The following is an 18,781-nucleotide window of genomic DNA, read 5'->3' as shown; positions in this document are numbered from 1 at the left end:
GGCATGACCCGCAGGTGATTTTGATGCCCAGGGTTGGGGCACCTGCTTGTCCCCTGCAGTTTGTGGCGTACACATATCCTTGGCTGTGTGGAGTGTGTATAGCCACCCGACACTCAACAGTCGGGGGTGGAGTGCCTGACTAAGCCCAGGCATGGGGCAGGGCACCATCTTCTCCCTGGAGTGGCAGGTTCTGGAATCTGTTTGACCCCTGTATGGAGGGTAGGGCATAGGATCCCGTCCCACCCCTCGGGCCTGTGCCAACCAGACCCTGGGGATCTTTGGGAGGCAGGGGGTACTTACCTGGGGACGGGGGTACCTGTGCCCTTCTGATGCTGGGGGCAGGGCCACAGAGTGCCCCCAGTGACCCTGGGTTGGGGACACGGTATACCTGTGCCTTCTGGCACTGGAGGCAAGACCACAGAGTGCCCCACTGACCCTGGAGTGGGGGTAAGGGGGTACCTGTGCCTTCTGATGCTGGGGGTAGAACCACAGAGTACCCCAGTGACCCTGGGTCAGGGACAGGGGCTACCTGTTCCCTTCTGATGATGGGGGCAGGACCATAGAGTACCCCAGTGACCCGGGGTGGGGTGGGTGCCCGCAGACATGACGAGGCCGAGAAGCGACTGCCCAAAGCCATCCTGGTGCTCCTCTCCAAGTTCGAGCCTGTGCTCCAATGGACCAAGCACTGTGACAACGTGCTGTACCAGGGCCTGGTGGAAATCCTCATTCCCGACGTGCTGCGGCCCATCCCCAGTGAGTACTCGGCCTGCTTGGCATCCCCTGCCCCACATACACCCGCCCTGCCCTGACCGGCCCCTGCCACCGCCCACAGGTGCCTTGACCCAAGCGATCCGGAACTTTGCCAAGAGCCTGGAGAGCTGGCTCACCCACGCCATGGTCAACATCCCTGAGGAGATGCTGCGGGTGAAGGTGAGAGTGTGAGGGGGTCCCTTTCTCCTATCTCTGGGGCTTAGGCCTCCGTCTCCTCTGCTCCCCAGGGGCGGTAAAATTTGTCCCCATGCCTGTTCCAGGGATGATGCCTGTGGAGGAAGGGGAGACCTTCTCCGCCTCGGGGAGCACCCTGGGCATTGTCTTTATAAACCAGTGTCCTCAGGCACCCACTTCTGAAATGCAACGCCCTTTGTGGTGTTACTGTACTCAACACAGCATCTTTCAAAAATAAAAACCAACTGCAAATGTACAGTAGTTCCCTTTAGACAGCCTTGCTAGAAAGTGCTTCAGGTGTGCAGAAACAGATAAAACTTTTTAAGAAAGGCAACAACATCTATAAGGAAACATAATACTTGCCTTTTTCATCAAAAGATGCACATTCGCTGACTACTTAGATGTGAGGAATTTGATGGGATGTGGTTGGGAAAAACAAACAAACAAAAAAACCACCGCTGGGCACAGGGCAGGGACTGGGGCCTTTGGAGACAGTAGATGCCAGATCCAGGAGCAAACCCTTCAGAAGAAACAGCGAGACTCATGTATTCATGTATTCACACAACCTCCTTCTCAGTACACAGCAATGAACAAGATGGACAAAACCCCTGTCCTCTCCCAGAGCTGAGATTCCAGGGTACGAAAGAAAATGAGGCCAGGCGCAGTGGCTCATGCCTGTAATCCCAGCACTTTGGGAGGCGAGGCGGGCGGATCACTTGAGGTCAGGAGTTCAAGACCAGCCTGGCCAACATGGTGAAACCTTGTCTCTACTAAAAATACAAAAATTAGCCTGGCGTGGTGGTGTGCACCTATGATCCCAGCTACCCAGGAGGCTGAGGCACGAGAATCGCTTGAACCCACGAGGCGGAGGATGCAGTGAGCTGAGATCGCGCCACTGCACTCTAGCCTGGATAGAGCGAGATTCAGTGTCAAACAAAAAACAGAAAAAGAAAATGAAACATGTTTATCAAAGCAGCGTTTGCCCTTTCTGTGCAGTGCCCTCCATATTATCTATTGTGTTCTTTCGTTTAAAAAAAAAAAAAAAAGGCCTTTCCTGGCACGGTGGCTCACTCCCAACATTTTGGGAGGCAAAGGCAGGAGGATCACTTGAAGCCAGAAGTTCGAGACCAGTCTGGGCAACATGGCGAGACCCTGTCTCAATAGTTATTTTAAAAAATATAAATAAATTTCAAAGAATATTGTGCCCTGGTCAGAACACAATAAATTGAATTTTGGGGGGCGCTTGTGAGTGGACACCCAAAGTTTGAAGGTCCCGATCCTTCTGTGTCCCAACAAAAGTAGCGAGGCACATCCCTCCTTTTTTAGGAAAAAGGAAACAGGCTTAGGGAGGTTGCAGCGGGGTGGGGCCAGGGCTGGCGGGCTGGGGTTCCTCGGAAGCAGCAAGCCCCTCAATCCCTGCACGCAGGTGGCCGCGGCTGGCGCCTTCGCGCAGACACTGCGGCGCTACACGTCGCTCAACCACCTGGCGCAGGCGGCACGCGCTGTGCTGCAGAACACCGCACAGATCAACCAGATGCTGAGCGACCTCAACCGCGTGGACTTCGCCAACGTGCAGGTGAGCGCGGGGCGGGGCGGGGCGGGGCGGGGCGGGCGAATGAGGGGCAGCCTAACGGGGCGGGCCAGGCGGGGGTGACGGCGGCTGAGCCCCGGGCGCCCGCCCACCCTCTGTGCCCCAGGAGCAGGCCTCGTGGGTGTGCCGCTGCGAGGACCGCGTGGTGCAGCGGCTGGAGCAGGACTTCAAGGTGACGCTGCAGCAGCAGAACTCGCTGGAGCAGTGGGCGGCCTGGCTGGACGGCGTGGTGAGCCAGGTGCTCAAGCCCTACCAGGGCAGCGCCGGCTTCCCCAAGGCCGCCAAGCTCTTCCTCCTCAAGTGGTCCTTCTACAGGTGCGCGCGCGGCGGGATCGGGTCTGGGCGGCACCAGGGAAGGCCCCGCGTCCCTGGGGGTCTCAGGTGCTCTTCTACGACGACCCGAGCCTGCAGGCGGGGCGGGCAGGCTGGGGCCCTGGGCTCATGTGCCGGGAAGGCTGTGCGGGATCCAGCCTGAGTCACTGGGCTGGCGCGAGGCCCGGGCGCATCGCAGCGGGGAGGGGGAGAGGGGGTCGGGCCGGACGGGGCCCGACGGTCTCCTCTCCGTCTCCATCCCCAGCTCCATGGTGATCCGGGACCTGACCCTGCGCAGCGCCGCCAGCTTCGGTTCCTTCCACCTCATCCGGCTGCTCTACGACGAGTACATGTACTACCTGATCGAGCACCGCGTAGCCCAGGCCAAGGGCGAGACCCCCATCGCCGTCATGGGCGAGGTGCGCGAGGCGGGCCACTGGGGGCGCGGGCGGGGCGCCAGGCGGCGGGACCCTCACCCATTTTCTTCTCTTCTTCCTCCAGTTCGCCAATCTGGCCACCTCCCTGAACCCCCTGGACCCCGACAAAGGTAGGCGAGGCGTGTTCCCACCCAGGGCGCGGGTCCCGGGGGTGGCGGACAACGGAGGGGCTCGGGAGGAGGAGGAGCCCGGGAGCGTTGCCACCCCGCCCCGAGCCGGACTTGGTCCCTGTGTTCCAGACGAGGAGGAAGAAGAGGAGGAGGAGAGCGAGGACGAGCTGCCGCAGGACATCTCACTGGCGGCTGGCGGCGAGTCACCCGCGCTGGGCCCAGAGACCCTGGAGCCGCCGGCCAAGCTGGCGCGGACTGACGCGCGCGGCCTCTTCGTGCAGGCGCTGCCCTCCAGCTAAGCCCTTGGCCTCCCCGCCCCACCCGCCCCTGCCACCCCTCCACGCCAGGGTCCCTCAAAGCTTCTGTGGCTTCGTGGTCACTGCTCCAGCCTCAGCCAGGGCAGGGAGGGGGACTCCGAGACAGGGAAGGCCGGGGCCCTCCTCCCTTATGGGGCCGGCACAATCAGTGGGCTGGGCGGAGCCGCAGCTGCAAACTCTGACACAAAAGACGTGCCTTAAGGAACCCGCCGCGTGCCCAGGTGCCCCGCGGGGCATCCAGCTCGGCCCCTTGGCCGCCCCCCTCCCAGGCCGCAGCATCTTCTCCCCAGCCCCGTCCTCCCACCACCCCAGGGGGCAAGCAGGCAGGCCCCCTCCCGTGCGGAACTGTTAACTTATTCAGCTCGCTGGCTTTGCACAGCCTGTCCTGGGCCCAGCCCTGAGCCCCGGGCCGGCGCAGGTGGGCGTCACCTGGGGACTCCCCACTGTCAGCAGCAGCCCCAGGACACCCTACCCCCAGCAACCCCACTGCTTCCCCTTCTTGGTATTAAGTGCAATTAAAGCCGTGGGTGTCGCATCTTCTCCAGCGCTGGGCCCTCCCTTGCCCCCAAGCCCAAGAAGGGGGCACTGCCCGGCCCGGCTGTGAGGAGGGCGGCAGGGGGCACGGCCTCCAGCTTCCAAAGAGCAGCGAGCCGCGGAGCCGGGGAGTGCCCACAGACCCCAGCCCCCGCGCCCCTGCCCTCCGCCGCTGGTTTGTAATGGAACCTTTTCTGTGCCCCTATCTTCCCGGAGACCATGCTTCTCCTCCGTGCCGTGCGACCCCCACCCCATGACTATTGTGCGATTCGTGAGCGCCGCCCGAGCGGAGTTGGTAACTTGTTGGGTTTTTTTCCAACCATCATGGCCTTATCTGTTCCAGTTTTCTCAGTGTTTTCAGCCTGTGAGATAGATGTTTATGGCAAGAAAAAGGAAAAAAAAAATGGAAATCTGACCTATTGTATAAAAATCACTATTTTGTGTGCTCCGCGTGCTATAGCTTTTGGGGCGGCCCTGCCCAGTCCCCGTGCCCACGGGGCTCCCTCTCCCGGTGGTGAAAGTGTCCACACGTGTGGTAGTCTAGTGTGCCGAGCTGTTTTCTACCTTTTTGTAGTCTTTCTTAAAACAATAAATTCCGCTGTGATATTTGCCTACTGCTGACTCGCCGGGCCTTGGTGGGGGCCTTGGGGCGGGGGCTCAAGCTGGGCCCCAAGCTGCAGTGACAGGACCTCAATGAGGTTCAGAAATTAAAACATTTATTACATGAAGAAGAACGGAATGGGGATGGCCAGGTCGCCGGCCTGGGTGGGGAGGCTGGGGGCGGGCAGGGCAGGGGGAATGGGGTCCATTCGACCTCCCCGAGGGCAACGTCCACAGCTGTAGCCGAGAAAAGGGGCAAATGCACGAGGGGCCAGGCCCATGCCCAGCTCGGGGTGAAGGCGGGGCACTCAGGCTGGTGGGGCAGGGGGCACCCTCTCTCTGCCCCTTCCCAACTTAAATAGGCATAAATAAAAAGCGTCCAGACCCTCAGGCCAACAGAGGCTGCCCTGCCCAGCCCCGTTCCGCAGCCTAACACTAGTGGCGGTCATCAGTCGGTGGGCCAGCCGGCCAGGAAGAGGCCACCCCAGGGAGGCGGCCGGTCCCAGGCCACGGAGGTAGTTGGAGTCAGTGTCTGGGGCGGCCTGGCCCTCACAGCACGATCCACGTATATCGCTCGCTGTCCGCCAGAACCTTCAGGGAGCACCCTACAGGGACAGGTGGAGACAAAGCATAGAGCCCCTGCCTGCCTGGCCCTGCGGCCACACCCTCCACCTGACTTGCTTCTGGCCCAGAAGGTTCCAGAAGGCAGGGACCCTGCTGAGTTGCCCTCTGCCTCTAGCCTGCAGCTACCCAATAAATGTAGCGTGAATGAGTGACCAGCCAGGCCATGACTGGTGGGAGGCTCCCAGGCCCCACACTTTCAGGGCTGCTGAGCTGGGCCTGGCCTGGGCTGCCCTCTCCTCACCAGCCTTCCCACCCATTTCATCAGCGCTCAGGAATCAGCTCCTGGGTGAGGACAAGTGTTCCTGGTGACCCTGACCATCACGGGGTCACCGAGCCCCACCTTTGTGCAGCGCCTCATTGGTCATCCTGTTGACGTAGCGGCCGCTGCTCTCCGGCACCAGCCACTTCATGACCATGTCCACGCAGCTCTTGCGGTAGGAGCTCCAGACACTGCCGCTGCGGGGCCAGGGGGTGAGTGGCTCTCGTCGCCTTGGCCGCGCCCTGCCCCTGTCCCCCCAGCCCTGCCTCACCTGGTCTGCCCTTTGACCTCAGTCAGGTCGCCTACACTGACTGTCTCGAAGATCCCTGTGTTGAGGTCCCATGCCACCTTGAGGCTGGTGTGATAGGTCTTTGGTCTACAGTGGAGAGGAACATAGGACAAACGCTGGGACAGCCGGGCTCCTGAACCAGGCCCCAGGCTACCCTGAGGGCCTTTTGTCTTTGGAGCAGCTATGGAGGGGCCCAGCCAGGTTGTGGCACAGGGAGAGCCTTCTCACGTCCCCACACCCCCACCCTGAAGTGTCTGCCAGTGGCCCCCCTAGTGGACAGAGAGGGCAGGATCCCCGCGCTCACCGGAGCTGGCCCTCCTCAGTGGGGGACGGGAAGGCCAGGAGCAGCAGGCCAATGTTGATGAGGACCTGGTTGGTTTCTGGGCAGACCTGGGGGTGGGGGTGGACGATGCCAACTGTTGAGGGAGACCCCAGAGTACAGGAAGCCCTGGGCCCACCCTGCCCGCCCTGGGCCCACCTCCAGAATGACGATGTCATAGTCGCTGAAAGAACAGAACTGATGGCCCCAGGTAGCGTCGTGGCGGATGACCTCATTGATAACATATTCGAAGTCTAGTGTGAGCTGCTCCACTGTCAGGTACTGGCCCTGCGGGTGAGTGGGTAGGCGCAGGGGACGGTGCCAACTGCCCCCCGGCAGCTCCCCAGGACTGTCCTTGGCCCGCCCACTGCCCACACCCACCTGGACAGCAGTCCGCTCCCGCATGGGCCGCAGGTTGCGGCCACGAAGATCAGTCACCACGAAGGGCAGGGAGATCTTGTCGTCCTCAAACTCTGGGGAGGCAGGAAGTGGGGGTGGGGTGGAGGGAGGCCAGGGGCCCCGTCTGGGTTGGCCTCTCCATCCCAGGCCCTGCCACATGCCTGCCCCCCGCTCACCATCCTCCGGCTCCGTCCCCTCTCCGGACTCCAGCACATAGTACAGCTTGGTGTAGTTGACATAGCCAGGCTCGGAGGCAGGTGCCTCCGAGGCAGGGGGGCTGTCCCGGGGTGCCGTCTCTCCACACAGGGCTAGGGGCTCAGAGTGCGCACGGCAGCGGCTGCCAGAGGGTCCTGGGCACAGGGCAGGCCGGGCTTCCTCAGGGGCCCCGCCCTTGGCCTCTTTGGCCCGGCGGAAGATGTCAGCCACAAACTCCTTGGCTTTGGCAATGGCGGGCGAGGGCTCAGGAGACCCAGAAGAACGGGCTGGGGCCGCCTCAGGGCAGAAACTGGGGAGGGCAGGGGGCAGCTCTGGGCTCTGGGGCTCAGGGGGGCTGGCAGGCGCCAGGGGGCAGGTGCTGTGGTCATACAGGATTTGGCAGAAACTCCTGTCACCTAAGAAGAGATGGGGGTGGAGAAGTGTCAGTCTCAGGTGCTCCCAGCCTCACTCAGTGTCCCCAGGGGTTTTCAGAGACCCACCTTAAGGAGACACTTCTAGGAGACTTGGCTATGCTGAGATCAGTTTGAAACACCCAGAAGGGGAAAGACCTTTCTGCGCATGCACACCCCGCATTCATGCGTGCAGACGTTCATTCAAACCCCTTTCTTAAGCTGTCTACTGAGCGCCCCACACTGAGGACACAGGAGTGAACCAGACAGACAGAACCCTGCCCTGAGGGAGACGACACTCTACAGTGTAGAGTGTTCACTACAGTAGCATCCAGCCTCCTAACATCTGCCACTCTGTCGAGGGACATCTTGTGATTTTCACTGGCGTTTCTCTGATATGGAAGACCTAAGGCAAAGCCCTCGGTCCTTCCTGACACAAGCCAGACCGCTGCGGGCACACTTCATCGAATCAGGGCCTCTGTCTCTGCCTGCCTAGAGACGACTCCCCCAAGGAATGTGGGGAACACATGGAGAACCCCAACATATTCACTAAGCAACCCTGTGGCTGGGCCCCAACCCAGGTTTCCTCCGAGCCCCCTACAAGCAACCCCTAGAGAGGGGCCACATCCCCCAGAATGCAGCTCAGGGATAAACATGCCCAAGGTCACATCTGAGAAAAATCGAGTCCGGGCTCCCCTCCACCACCGTGACAGCCCTCCCACAACAGGGCGGGGAACAGAAGGTGACAATGGCCAAGGAAGAAAGCACCCCTCTGTGTCAGCAGCTCCCACTGATGACCACGCCCTTTCCCTGGGCTGGTACACAGCTGATCGTCCGCTGTGGTCGTTCCTAACAGGACCCACAGCCAAAAGGGCAGAGCTGCGTCAACCCTCGCAAGCTGGGGGGTTCATGGCCAAAAACCAAGTGGCCAAGCCTCAGCAAGAGACAGCGCCTCACCCTTCCTGGTATAGATTGGGGGTGAGGACAGAAGGCCCCAGATATGTCTGGGGACAGAGTGCCCTGGTCCCTGGCTTATTTGTGGGCTGCGTTATATACATTTAATCCTGCCCACTCCCCGACCGCCCCAGGGACAACCATTTCCATGAGGATTTAATGGACGTCTTTGCATCTGAGTTCTTGCAAAATTAAAACGTCTTTTTTTTTGGAGATGGAGTCTTGCTGTCTCCCAGGCTGGAGTACATTGGCACAATCTCGGCTCACTGCAACCTCCGCCTCCCGGGTTCAAGCAATTCTCCTCCCTCAGTCTCCTGAGTAGCTGGAATTATAAGCATGTGCCACCATGCCCAGCTAATTCTTATATTTTTACTAGAGATGGGATTTCACCGTGTTGGTGACACTGGTCTTGAACTCCCTGATCTCATGTGATCCGCCTGCCTCAGCCTCCCAAAGTGCTGGGATTACAGGCATGAGCCACTGTGCCTGGCCTAAATCGTCTTTTTAATTTATATTAAGTGGTTCCAGTTATAGATTCCTTGTGTTTCACCCACATGTGCACGCATCTGACACATGCTCCATGGATGCACACACAGGGGCCTTCATTGGTGTTCCACAGATGCCCCCAACCCCTCGCCACCTCCTAAGTCGCTCCCCAATCCCCAGGGAGGGTTCTTCAGGTGGCCCCCAACTCCCCCTCAGCAGTCTTGGACATACGGACCCAGTGAGACTCTGCCAGAGGGAGAGACCCAGGCACAGGGCAGCTGGGTCAGTCATAGTCACAATTCTGTTGCCAAATGGCCCCCGGGGCCCCCTCCCTCCTGTTGCTGCCAGCCGGTGGCATGATCCAGCCTCCTGACATTTGTCACTGTCAAGGGACATCTTGTGATTTTCACTGGCATCTTTCCGATATCAAACATATAAGGCCAAGTGCCTGCCCACTAACCACACCCTGAAATGTCACATTAGCGTTTCTCTTCTTAAGAGAAAGGGGCGCTACCCCGTCCAGCTAGCCAACTGTAGCTATTTCAGCTTAAAACAACTACAATTAAATCCATCACAGGCCAGACGCGGTGGCTCACGCCTGTCATCCCAACACTTTGGGAGGCCAAGGTGAGTGGATCACTTGAGGTCAGGAGTTTGAGACCAGCCTGATCAACATGGTGAAATCCCATCTCTACTAAAAACACAAAAATTAGCTGGGTATGATGGCACAGGCCTGTAGTCCCAGCTTCTCGGGAGGCTGAGGCAGGAGAATTGCTTGAGCCTGGGAGGTTGCAGTGAGCCAAGATCGCGCCATTGGACTCCAGTGGAAAAAAAAAAAAGTATCACAAGCTCAGTTCCTCAGTCACATGAGCCACATTCCAAGTGGCTGCTGGAGGCAGCCATGGTGGGACATCTCAGCCACTGGAAAGATCCCGTGGGCAGGGCTGTGGTGGGCGTGGCCACATTTGGACCACAGCATTCCCACGACCAGGCTGTGTGACTTGGGGAAGTAGCTCCCACCTCTCTACGCCTGGGGCCCCTTGTCTGTGTGGTGGGGTAGGGAGAGGACCCGCTTCACGCGTTGCCGGGTGGCCACGAGACCGCAGGGCCTACCTGCCGAGTGGACGGAGACAGCGCAGGCCACCAGGGAGTAGCTGGTGTTGAGCAGCACCACCTGGTCCTTCTTGAGCTGGAAGGCGGGCTGGAAGGTGGGGAAGGGGTAGACCACCTGGTACTTGGTGTGCAGCATGAAGCCATGCCGTAGGCACTGTGCATTCGGGTCTCCTGCAGCAACACACGCCACAGCAGCTCACTCTCGGCCCGGAGCAAGGGGGGGGAGGGGGGAAGAGGCCCTCGCCCCCTCGGCCCCCTCACCTGGGTGGGCCCGGCTGGCATCCTGGCAAGCAGCACAGCGGCCTGGCGGTGGCACGGCCACGGTGCTGACGTAGATGTCACGGTGGTTCTCGTCACTCATCATCATCATGTTCATGAGCATCCCGTTGGCCGAGCGGGTGCTGGGGGCCAGCATACCCTCAGCTGCCTGGTCGGCGCCTGGGGGGCCCCCACTGCACACCCCCTGCCCCAACCAGCCGAGGCTCCCCCAGGCGCCTGGTCTCACTTGAAGCCGAAGACGATGACCTTGGAGGCGTCGCTGGGCCACTCGCATACGGTCAGGTACAGGTCACTGTAGATCTCCTCGTCCTGGAATAGCCGAACCTGCCGGACCTGTGAGGCACGTTCAGGGGCAGCACCGGGTCAGGGAAACTGCGGAGGTCCCCTGAAGCTGTACGATGCAGTCCCTCATCAGGGCTGGGGCTGAGCGGGTAGGAGCACCCCAACAGCACCCGCCACACCCCTCCACCTTGCCTGAGGACAGCCGTGGAGGCTCCTTTCACCAGTCGGGGAGACCAGGCCAGGGTGGGATGCAGCCGATGGGAACAATGTCCCGGGGGAGACTGCGCCAGGCACTGGTTCCAAGCCCAGCCTACCCTGAAGCCCGTTCAGCTCTCTGAGTTCACATGTATGCTGAGGTAACAGCACACCTCCTGGGGGGGTTCCAGGAGTCAAGGGTCAAGGCTAAAGCCAGGGTGCCCTGGTCCTAATAAAGCTAACTGGCCTGAGCCGACATGTTCTACAGCTTCATAGGGTGTGTTGAACCAAATGGAATTGCTGCTATTTACCCATTTTGAACCATAAAAATGGTAATTTCTTTTTCTTTTTTGAGACAGAGTCTCGCTCTGTAGACTGGAGTGCAGTGGTTCGATCTCGGCTCACTGCAACCTCCACCTCGCAGGTTCTAAGCGATTCTCCTGCCTCAGCCTCCGGAATAGCTGGGATTACAGACATGTGCCACCATGCCCGGCTAATTTTGTATTTTTAGTAGAGATGGGGTTTCACCATGTTGGCCAGGCTGGTCTTGAACTCCTGACCTCAGGTGATCCACCCAGCTTGGGCTCCCAAAGTGCTGGGATTACAGGCGTGAGCCACTGCGGCCAGCCTTCGCTTTTTTTGTTTTGTTTTGTTTTGTTTTAGAGACAGGGTCTCACTCTGTTGCCCAGGCTGGAGTGCAATGGTGTGATCATGGCTCACTGCAGCCTCAAACTCTTGGGATCAGGTGATCCTCCTGCCTCAGCCTCCAGAGGAGCTGACTACAGGCACACGCCAATATGCCCAGCTATTTTTTTTTTATTTTTAGTAGAGACGGGGTTTTGCCATGTTGCCCAGCCTGGTCTTGAACTCCTCGGATCAAGTGATCCTCCCGCCTTGGCCTCCCAAAGTGCTGGGATTACAGGTGTGAGCTACCATGCCAGGCCCTGGTAATTTCATATGGTTGGATCTAACACATGGAATCTTGACGATGACCCCAGGAGTACATGATGATCATTTTACACCCAAGGAACCTGAGGCTCAGAGGGTGCTGTGACCTGCTGAACCACACCATCTGAAGGGCCAGCCTGGTGCTGAAGCCTCCCTACCAGCTTGAGCTTGCTGTGAACGTTGAACTCCCACCAGTACAGATGGTAGATGTAGAAGGAGAAGTCGTCATCCCCACTGCTGCTGGTGTAGGAGAGGACGTAGCGGCCGCATTTGGAAAAGCCCAGGAAGATGTGTCTGTGGGGGTGGAGGGGGCACAGCGGCCAGGTCAGGGCGAGCCCACCACTCCCGCCCACCTGCCCCCTTTGCCTGGGCCCAGCCTCACCCTGCATAGAGGAAGTCCTCATCCACAATGTTCTTGAGGGACACGCACACCCGGGGAGGCAGCTTCCGGAAGAGGCGAGGGGAGAGCTGTCCGCTGATCTGGGGAAGGGGTGGCCAGGGCACTTCAGGCACCATCTGCAGCCCCCAGCCCCCTCACCCACGGCAGAGAGGCAGAGCGGCTCTCACCGGGTCCAGACCGGCCCAGCCCACCATAATGGTCAAAAGAGGCCAAGCTCTGGAAGGTGGGAACAACTGAGGCAGATGGGGACAGTAAAGCCAGATGGACCGCGCTTGAGCCTTCATCTCCACCAGGGACCCAGGCCACCTTCCCAGTTCCATACCTCTTCAGCCTCAGGTCCCTCTTGACTGAGCCCAGCGTCACCGCCCCCAAGAAAGTTCCCCAATCACCCTGTCCCACGCTGGGCCACCTGCTTCCCTCCCTGAAGGCTGTCCCTAAGCTGTGGGTATTTATCCTACTAAGGAGGCTGGGACAGAGTCCTGACCTGCACCCATCTGTTCCCAACCCACCCGCCTTCAAACAAGGGGGCTCCTCCTCCCCGGGGCAGCTCTGGCCTCTGCTGGGGGCCAGTCGAGGCAGATAGAAGGGTGAGCCTAACCAATGACCCAACGCCCCCTTCCCAATTAACTACCGCCTTCCAACGGAATCCAAGGGAATCCCTCATCCCCAAAACTTCACCGCGGAAGGATCTGCGGGGACTGACAGGCAGAAGCCAGGCACAGGGATATCCGAACAGCCTCAGTCTTGCTACCCAGGCTGACTGGGGAGACACAACTCTGCCTTCAAGACATTCCAATCTGATGGGAAGAGTCCTGTCTGGGAAGCTCCCTGTCTGATGGGAGACAGCCCTGTCCACATGGAGGTCTCAGTCTGACGGAGGAAACAGCCCGGCCAGCCAGGCCCAGGCCGACAGGGGAGACACAGTCCCTGCCCAAGGAGCTTCCAAGCTAAGGGCGGAACCACAGCCAAGCCCAGGGAGCTCCCAGGCTAAGGGCGGAGACTGTCCCAGCCCAGGGAGCTCCCAGTCAAAAGGGGGAGACACAGCACTGCCCTTACAAAGCTACCAGCCTCACGGAAAAGGCGCAGTCCCTGTCCACAGAGACACAGCCTTGCCCCAGTTACTGCCCACCTGCAAGAGATCCACATTTCTGCCCTCCAGAGCTCCCAAACTGATGGGGGAGAGAGACATCATCCCCCAGCTCTGGGAGTTTCCAGTCTGATGGAGGAGACAGAGCCTGCTTAGGTAACTCTCACTCTGCGGGGGAAGACTCAGCCCTATCCAGGGAGCTCCCACACTTTCAATGGGGAGGCCCACCCAGGTACTGGAACTCCCAGCTCATGTGTGGTCGGGGCTCGGGCAGGGAGAGGAACATCAGGCGGAGGAAGCCCAAAGCCAGCGGCAGGGGCTCTGCAAAGGGGGCGGGAAGGTTCCATTATGAAGCAACCATGGGAGCAGAGCTTTGAAAAGCCTGGATCGCCCCCTTCCTCCTGATTCTCCCTACGGCCTCTGGGGTCGCCTCCCTCCGAGCCCCCTCCCTGGGGCCCCGCCCCCAACCCCCTCCATCCCAGCCCCTTTGCCGGTCACCCGACACAACCACCTGCATCCAGGCCCCCGACTGAGCCCCCTCCATCCAAGCCATCTCCCCCGGGCCCCGCCCAGGCCCTGCATCCGAGCCCCCTCCCCTGGGGCCCCGCCCCCAACCCCTCACCCCGCGAACGCCCTCCTCCCTCCGCCTCCCTCGTCCCTACTCCCCACCCTCCGGCGCGCTCCCCACTCCGGCTCCAGGCCTCACCTTGACCCGCTCCAGCTGCTTGAGGACGTGCTCCCGCCGCCGCCCTGCTGCCCGCTTCCCGCCGGCTCCCCCGGGGCCGCCGCCGCCGCTCCCAGCCCCGCTGTTCCGCTCCGATTTCGAGCTGGGCGCCATTTTCACCCCCTCCCTCCACTTCCGGAGCAACCGGCCCCTTCGCCCCACCCCTGCAGCCTCCTCATTGGTCCTTTTTCGGGACAGCGGCCCGCCGGTTGGGCGAAAGCCCGCACTCGCGCTATGTCTGTCCATCAAAGCCATCTCGACTCTTGATTGGTAGCGACAGTAACAGCCCCCGCGGCCGGTTGCCGTATTCCCGCCCCGCCTTAAGGACGTACCACTCGGAGGTCCCGTTTGTTCGCCCAGCCCAGATAACTTTGATCTGATAGGTGAATATCTCTGTCTGTCTCAACGGCGTCACGCCCCCCGTGGCTGGCGGGTTTCCATGGAGACCACAGGCGGTCCAGGCCCTTGGGCGGGGCGACGGGAGCCTGTGGTCCACCAAGGCTCGAGAATCCTCAGCCCCGGGCCGCCCGCGCCCGGTCCAGGTGGGCAAAGGCCTGACGAGAGCATACTTGGGCGGCAGAGCCAGGCCGAGGAAAGAGATTTACAAAAAAGGAAAAAACGATGGGATTCGATGAAAGCTTGTTTCCGATGGGCGGGTTGGTGGGATGATGGTGGTGATAATGATAGCATCAATCATGGATCGCTCCACATGTGACACGGTTCTGAGCTTAAACAGTTCGATGTGGCAGGGCCCTGTTGTGCCAATTATGCAGATCATGGCAATAAAAATAATTGTTGAAGGTCCGCTCCGTGCATCATATTCATATACATTACCTCATTTATTTTATTTTTTTAGACAGAGTCTCACTTTGTCACCCAGGCTGGAGTGCAGTGGCGTGATCACGGTTCACTGCAGCCTCGACCCCGGGCTCAGATGATCCTCTCACCTCAGCCTCTCATGTAGCTAGGACTACAGGCGTGCGCCACCACGCCCGCCTAATTTTTTGTATTTTTAGTAGAGACGAGGTTTCACTATGTTGGCCAGGCTGGTTGCGAACTCCTGACCTCAGGTGATCCGCCCGCCTAGGCCTCCCAAAGTGCTGGAATTACGGGCATAAGCCACCGCGCCCGGCCTAATTTTTTGTATTTTTTGTGGGGACGGAGTTTCACCAAGTTGTCCAGGCTGGTCTCCAACACCTGGGCTCAAGTGATCCTCCCACCTCTGCTTCCCAAAGTGTTGGGAGGACAGGTGTGAGCCCCCACCCCTGGCCAGCCCATTCAATCCTCTGAACAATCTAGAAGATAGGTTTTTTTAATTATCTTCATTAAAAAAATTTTTTTTGTAGAGATGGGGTCTCACTATGTTGCCCAGGCTGCTCGAAAACTCCTGACCTCAAGGGATCATCCCATCTTGGCCTCCCAAAGTGCTGGGATTACAGGCATAAACCACTGTGCCCAGCTGATTTCAAGGGTTTTAGGAGTTATGTACTAGAAAACCTAAGACCAAAATATGGTTTTTTAAAATATATTACAACACAATATCACAACATATCTTTTTTTTTTTTTTTTTTGAGATGGAGTTTTGCTCTTGTTGCCCAGGCTGGAGTGCAATGGCACAATCTCAACTCACTGCACCCTTCACCTCCCGGGTTCAAGCAAACGATTCTCCTGCCTCAGCCTCCCAAGTAGCTGGGATTACAGGCATGTGCCACCATGCCCGGCTAATCTTTGTATTTTTAGTAGAGACAGGGTTTCACTATGTTGGCCAGGCTGGTCTCAAACTCCTGACCTCAAGTGATCCACCCACCTCACCCTCCCAAAGTGCTGGGATTACAGGCGTGAGCCACTGCGCCCAGCCATCACAATGTATCTTTAGCCAAAGGTTCCTCTGCTTCTTGCATACCCTACGTCCATGGAGAGCAAAGCTGTCTCCAAGACAGTGGGGACACCTGGCAGCTACTGCCTTAACCAAGTGATCAAAATCAACATCACCAATGATAAGTCATACTGACATCACGGACCCCAGCTATGTGATAGGGAGGACATTTGTAACTGTCTGATATTATCCCCAAACCTAGAACCTCAATCTAACCATTAGACAACATCAGACATTTATCCCAGATTGAAGAAGGTTCTCAAAATACATGACCAGGCCAGGTGCGGTGGCTCATGCCTGTAAGCCCAGCACTTTGGGAAGCAGAGGAGGGAGGATCACTTGAACCCAGGAGGTCAAGACCAGCCTGGGCAACATGGCGAAACCCTCATCTCTACAAAACATCAAAGAAATTCACTGACTCTACTGGCACACGCCTATAGTTTCAGCCACTCGGGAGGCTGAGGCAGAAAGATTACTTGAGCCCAGGAGGTCAAGGCTGCAGGGAGCTATGATGGTGCCACTGCACTCCAGCCTGGGAGACAGAGCGAGACCTTGTCTCAAATAAAAAACAAAACAAGGCCAGGCATGGTGGATCACGACTGTAATCCCAGCACTTTGGGAGGCTGAGGTGGGCAGATCACAAGGTCATGAGACTGAGACCATCCTGGCTAACACAGTGAAACCCCGTCTCTACTAAAAATACAGAAAATTAGCCGGGCCTGTAATCTCAGGTGGCACACGCCTGTAGTCCAGCTTCTCGGGAGGCTGAGGCAGGAGAATCACTTGAACCTGGGAGGTGGAGGTTTCAGTGAGTCGAGATCACGCCACTGCACTGCAGCCTGGGTGACAGAGCAAGACTCTCAAAAAAAAAAAAAATTAAAAAATTTAGCGGAGTGTGGTGGCGTGAACCTACAGTCCCAGCTACGTAAGAGGCTGAGGTGGGAGGATCACCCGAGCCCTGGAGGCTACAGTGAGCGGAGATTGAGCCGCTGCGCTCCAGCCTGGGTGACAGAGTGAGATCCTGTCTCAAAACAAAACCCAAAACCCAAAAAACATTAGAGGAAATTGAGTGAAGGGAATAAAAGAACTCTCTGTACCTTCTTTGCAGATCTGAAAATGTCTAATTTCAGGCTGGGCACAGTGGCTCACACCTGTAATCCCAGCATTTTGGGAGGCTGAGACAGGAAGATGGCTTGAGAAGAATTTGACCAGCCTCGGCAACTGTTAAGACCTCGTCTCTACAATGAAAAAACATTTTTGTTTTCATTAGTCTGGTGTGTGGTAGCATGTCTGTAGTCCTATGTACGTGGGAGGCTGAGTCGGGAGGATCCCTTGTGCCCAGGAGTTTGAAATTACAGTGAGCTGTGTTGGCGTCACTACATTCCAGCCTGGGTGACAGAGCAAGACCCTGTCTTTAATAATAATAATAAAATTACAAATAACAAAAATAAAATAATGTTGTTTCAAAATTCAAAGGGGCCAGGCACGGTGGCTCACATCTGTAATCCCAACACTTGGGGAGGCCAAGGCGGGCGGATCACTTGAGGACAGGGGTTCAAGACAAGCCTGGTCAACATGGTGAAATGCTGTCTCTACTAAAAATACAAAAATTAGCTGGGCTTGATGGTGGGCTCCTATAATCCCAGCTACTCAGGAGGCTGAGGCATGAGAATCGCTTGAACCCGGGAGGCAGAGGTTTCAGTGACACAGAGCGTGACTCTGTGTCAATAAATAAACACATAAATAAACTCTAAGTTTTTAAAAGAGCATGGGGGAGGATTTTATTTTTTTTTTCTGAGACAGAGTTTCACTCTGTCACCCAGGCTGGAGGGCTGTGGCACCATCTCGGCTCACTGCAACCTCCGCCTCCCAGGTTCAAGTGATTCTCCTGCCTCAGCCTCCCAAGTAGCTGGGACTACAGGCGCCTGCCACCATGCCTGGCTTTTTTTTTTTTTTTTTTTTTGTAGAGGCAGGGTTTCACCATGTTAGCCAGGATGGTCAGGATGGTCTTGATCTCCTGACCTCGTGATCCTCCCACCTTGGCTTCCCAAAGAGCTGGGATTACAGTCGTGAGCCACCGCACCCGGCCAGGAGGATGTTATTATGACTGCTATGTGCAGAATGGTCTTGGGGGATGAGGATGGGGGCAGGAATAGTCTTGGGGGAGCCAGGAGGGTAGGTGATGATGACTTAGATTAATCTACTAGCATTGAAAATGGAGAATACGGCCGGGCATGGTGGCTCACGCCTGTAATCCCAGTACTTTGGGAGGCTGAGGCGGGTGGATCACGAGGTCAGGAGATTGAGACCATCCTGGCTAAACATGGTGAAACCCCGTCTCTACTAAAAATAAAAAAAATAAAAAAAATAAATTAGCCGGGCGTGGTGGCGGGCGCGGTGGCGGGCGCCTGTAGTCCCTCCCAGCTACTCAGGAGGCTGACGCAGGAGAATGGTGTGAACCCGGGAGGCGGAGCTTGCAGTGAGCCGAGATTGCGCCACTGCACTCCAACCTGGGCGACTGATCAAGACTCCGTCTCAAAAAAAAAAAAAAAAAGAAAAGAAAAGAAAATGGAGAATACTGGCCATGGTGGCTCATGCCTGTAATCTCAGTGCTTTGGAAGACCAAGGCAGGAGATGGCTTGAGTGGGAGGATTGCTTAAAGTCTCCCTTGATCGCCGGAGACCAACCTGGGCAACACAGTGAGATCCCATCTCTATAAAAATTTTAGAAATTAGCGTGAAGGCCTGAGCCTGTACTCCCAGCTACTTGGGAGGCTGAGGTGAGAGGATCGCTTGAGCCCAGGAGTTCAAGGCTGCAAGTGAGCCGTGATCGCACCACTGCACTTCAGCCTGGGCAACAGAATGAGACGCTGTAATAATAATAAAAATAAAGAAAGAAAATGGAGAAAAGTGGCCATAGTCAGAGCCGATGGGGTCATTTTCAAGGACAAGATATTGGGATAGGGGCAAGGAGAGAGGAGTTAATGATGACTTTAGCATCTGAGTGGAATATTTAGCAAAATGTTAGTGCCATTTTTTGATATGAGGAAGACTAGGGAGAAGTCAGTTTGGCCCAAGTCAGTTGAATACGTACATG

General features: G+C 57.6%; 2 protein-coding genes across 5 annotated transcripts in view; one reads left to right on the top strand and one right to left on the bottom strand.

Moving 5' to 3' along the window:
- The window catches only part of RFX1 (regulatory factor X1), a 48,604-nt gene extending 43,744 nt beyond the window's left edge, over positions 1–4,860 (top strand). For all 4 annotated transcript variants that reach the window (XM_063599955.1, XM_063599956.1, XM_055103904.2 and 1 more), the window contains 7 exons: positions 602–753; positions 833–930; positions 2,372–2,521; positions 2,643–2,851; positions 3,114–3,267; positions 3,350–3,395; positions 3,525–4,860. In XM_063599955.1, coding sequence (XP_063456025.1) covers positions 602–753; positions 833–930; positions 2,372–2,521; positions 2,643–2,851; positions 3,114–3,267; positions 3,350–3,395; positions 3,525–3,694 — 979 coding nt within the window. In that variant the 3' untranslated portion in view covers positions 3,695–4,860. The remainder of the gene's footprint in view (positions 1–601; positions 754–832; positions 931–2,371; positions 2,522–2,642; positions 2,852–3,113; positions 3,268–3,349; positions 3,396–3,524) is intronic.
- Positions 4,861–4,940: 80 nt separating this feature from the next.
- On the bottom strand, positions 4,941–13,949 carry DCAF15 (DDB1 and CUL4 associated factor 15). The gene is made up of 13 exons (XM_003814854.5): positions 13,792–13,949; positions 11,981–12,078; positions 11,757–11,892; positions 10,400–10,506; positions 10,156–10,295; positions 9,895–10,065; positions 6,913–7,347; positions 6,719–6,810; positions 6,497–6,625; positions 6,323–6,408; positions 6,001–6,105; positions 5,811–5,926; positions 4,941–5,451 (listed from the first exon to the last, which is right to left on the bottom strand). Exons 1-13 carry the CDS (start codon positions 13,921–13,923, stop codon positions 5,396–5,398), a joined length of 1,803 nt encoding a protein of 600 aa, XP_003814902.2. The 5' UTR covers positions 13,924–13,949; the 3' UTR covers positions 4,941–5,395.
- Between the last annotated feature and the right edge of the window lie 4,832 nt (positions 13,950–18,781).

The sequence above is a fragment of the Pan paniscus genome, chromosome 20, assembly GCF_029289425.2.
Source record: "Pan paniscus chromosome 20, NHGRI_mPanPan1-v2.0_pri, whole genome shotgun sequence".
NCBI classification, from domain to species: domain Eukaryota; kingdom Metazoa; phylum Chordata; class Mammalia; order Primates; family Hominidae; genus Pan; species Pan paniscus.
This window is presented reverse-complemented; position numbering and strand designations above follow the sequence as displayed.

Coding starts and splice junctions, on each gene's coding strand:
- DCAF15 (XM_003814854.5), bottom strand. CDS start 13,923: ATGGCGCCCAGCTCGAAATCGGAGCGGAACAGCGGGGCTGGGAGCGGC. Junction 10,507..11,756: donor TTCACAGCAAGCTCAAGCTG/GTAGGGAGGCTT, acceptor CGTGCCTCACAG/GTCCGGCAGGTTCGGCTATT. Junction 5,452..5,810: donor CAATGAGGCGCTGCACAAAG/GTGGGGCTCGGT, acceptor CTGTCCCTGTAG/GGTGCTCCCTGAAGGTTCTG.